General features: G+C 45.5%; 1 protein-coding gene across 1 annotated transcript; it reads left to right on the top strand.

Annotated features, from left to right (window-relative positions):
* Positions 1-355: 355 nt before the first annotated feature.
* On the top strand, positions 356-1,581 carry LOC121965272 (sterol regulatory element-binding protein 2-like; the record flags this gene model as incomplete). Its single annotated transcript, XM_042515431.1, has 3 exons — positions 356-444; positions 536-734; positions 1,366-1,581. Coding segments are annotated over exons 1-3 (504 nt in total), but the record flags the coding sequence as incomplete, so codon positions are not given.
* Between the last annotated feature and the right edge of the window lie 29 nt (positions 1,582-1,610).

The following is a 1,610-nucleotide window of genomic DNA, read 5'->3' as shown; positions in this document are numbered from 1 at the left end:
GGGGGTTGCTCACTGCAACTTGAGCCTCATGTTTTCAAAAGAAATTGCACCAGTTTACTCCTTGTTCAAAGATTTTTAAAACTTGTAAAAGGCGTCACAAGGAAGGTCACTACAGGTTTCAAAGGGTTAATAACACGAGCTCCTACATGATGACACAGAAACTAGAATAAACAAAGATTAAAAGGTGGAGCATTCATTCTCCATTCAAGTTTGAATCGTTAAACACTACAAGGATCTTTTGATTTGTAAAAATCAGACAAGACGATGGCACATTCATCTCTCCGCACCAGTCGTGTCGAGAAAAAGACAGAGACTATACTTTTTGCAGCGTCTCAAAGGGATAGTTCACCCAAAAATGGAAATTCAGTCACTGTCAGCTCAACCTCATGGCAATGAAAAGTTGGGTAAAGCTTCCAAGTCCACAAAACACTCCCAGTTTCACGGGTAAAAGGTCTTTTGTGCTTCTAAAGAAAAGAAACAATAGAATTCAAATTGCGCTTTTGACAATAAAACAAAACTTGAAGAAACCACAGTAACCGTCTTCACTGTCCTTCTGTTGCAGCCACCCTCTGCCCAAAGCTGTTCTGCTGCTTTGCAAGGCGGTCCAGATGAGTCTGTCCCCTCTGAAAGGAGAGGGGGCGATAGCCTGCCTGTCCCACTGCGACAGAGCCAGCAGCTACCTGCGCTCCAGCATCTCGGTGCCCGTCGCCCAGACTGGGAACTGGCTGAACAAGGTAGTGAACAAAGAATACATCAGGGTGCTCAAATCGCTTATCCCCTTAAGATCTGCTCTGAGTCTGTGATTAGAGCGCTTGTTATGTAATCCTGTCTACTGTCTTACACTCACGCACACACAAGCCCCAAAAACCTGTCTTACGCTGTACATTAAAGTATCCACACTCACTAAAGTAATGCGTTCATCATGCACACACACACACACTGCATGCTGAGTTGGGGTCAGGCTGCTGTGGGGCTGTGTGTGTGTGCGCAGTGTGGGTGGCAGGAGGTGGCTGTGGTGCATTGTAGTTGCATTGCATGATCCTGCAGCCGAGTGCAATGTGTCTGCAGTGCAGTACAGAGGCCTCCCCGATCTGCACGCACCCGCTACACACGCCACCACTTCACATTAGACAGCACTGAATATCACGCCCTTACTGTTCATGTGCGACATGCATGTTGTGAGATGCGTTGGTGATGATGGTGGTTGGTCATCGCTATCGGGTTGTGACTTTGGTTCCTAAATGCATCCATCAAAATAAAATAAAAAATCAGTGCAATAATGGCAAAAAACAAATATTTTTCTTTTCAAATAATGCATTTTATGTAAAGACATCCAACAGCACTTTGTTTTCGTTCTCTTTTAAGGGGGTGGAGCTCCTCATCTGTGACCTTCTGCTGACTCTGAGGACCAGTTTATGGCAGCGAGGAGGCAGCAGTAACGGGGAACCTGGACTGGCTCCTGGATCCCAGTTGGCGGGTTTCCAGAGGGACCTCAGCGCGCTCAGAAAGCTCACACAGTGCTACAGACAGGCGCAACACAAGGTACAACGTGACGAGATCAAGTGTTTGGATTTTCTTTTTAAAAAAAATTTAAAAGATAATAATTTAAA

The sequence above is a fragment of the Plectropomus leopardus genome, unplaced genomic scaffold, assembly GCF_008729295.1.
Source record: "Plectropomus leopardus isolate mb unplaced genomic scaffold, YSFRI_Pleo_2.0 unplaced_scaffold19316, whole genome shotgun sequence".
Classification (NCBI taxonomy): domain Eukaryota; kingdom Metazoa; phylum Chordata; class Actinopteri; order Perciformes; family Serranidae; genus Plectropomus; species Plectropomus leopardus.
The sequence above is the reverse complement of the archived record's forward strand: the minus strand, read 5'-3'. Positions and strand labels throughout refer to the sequence as shown.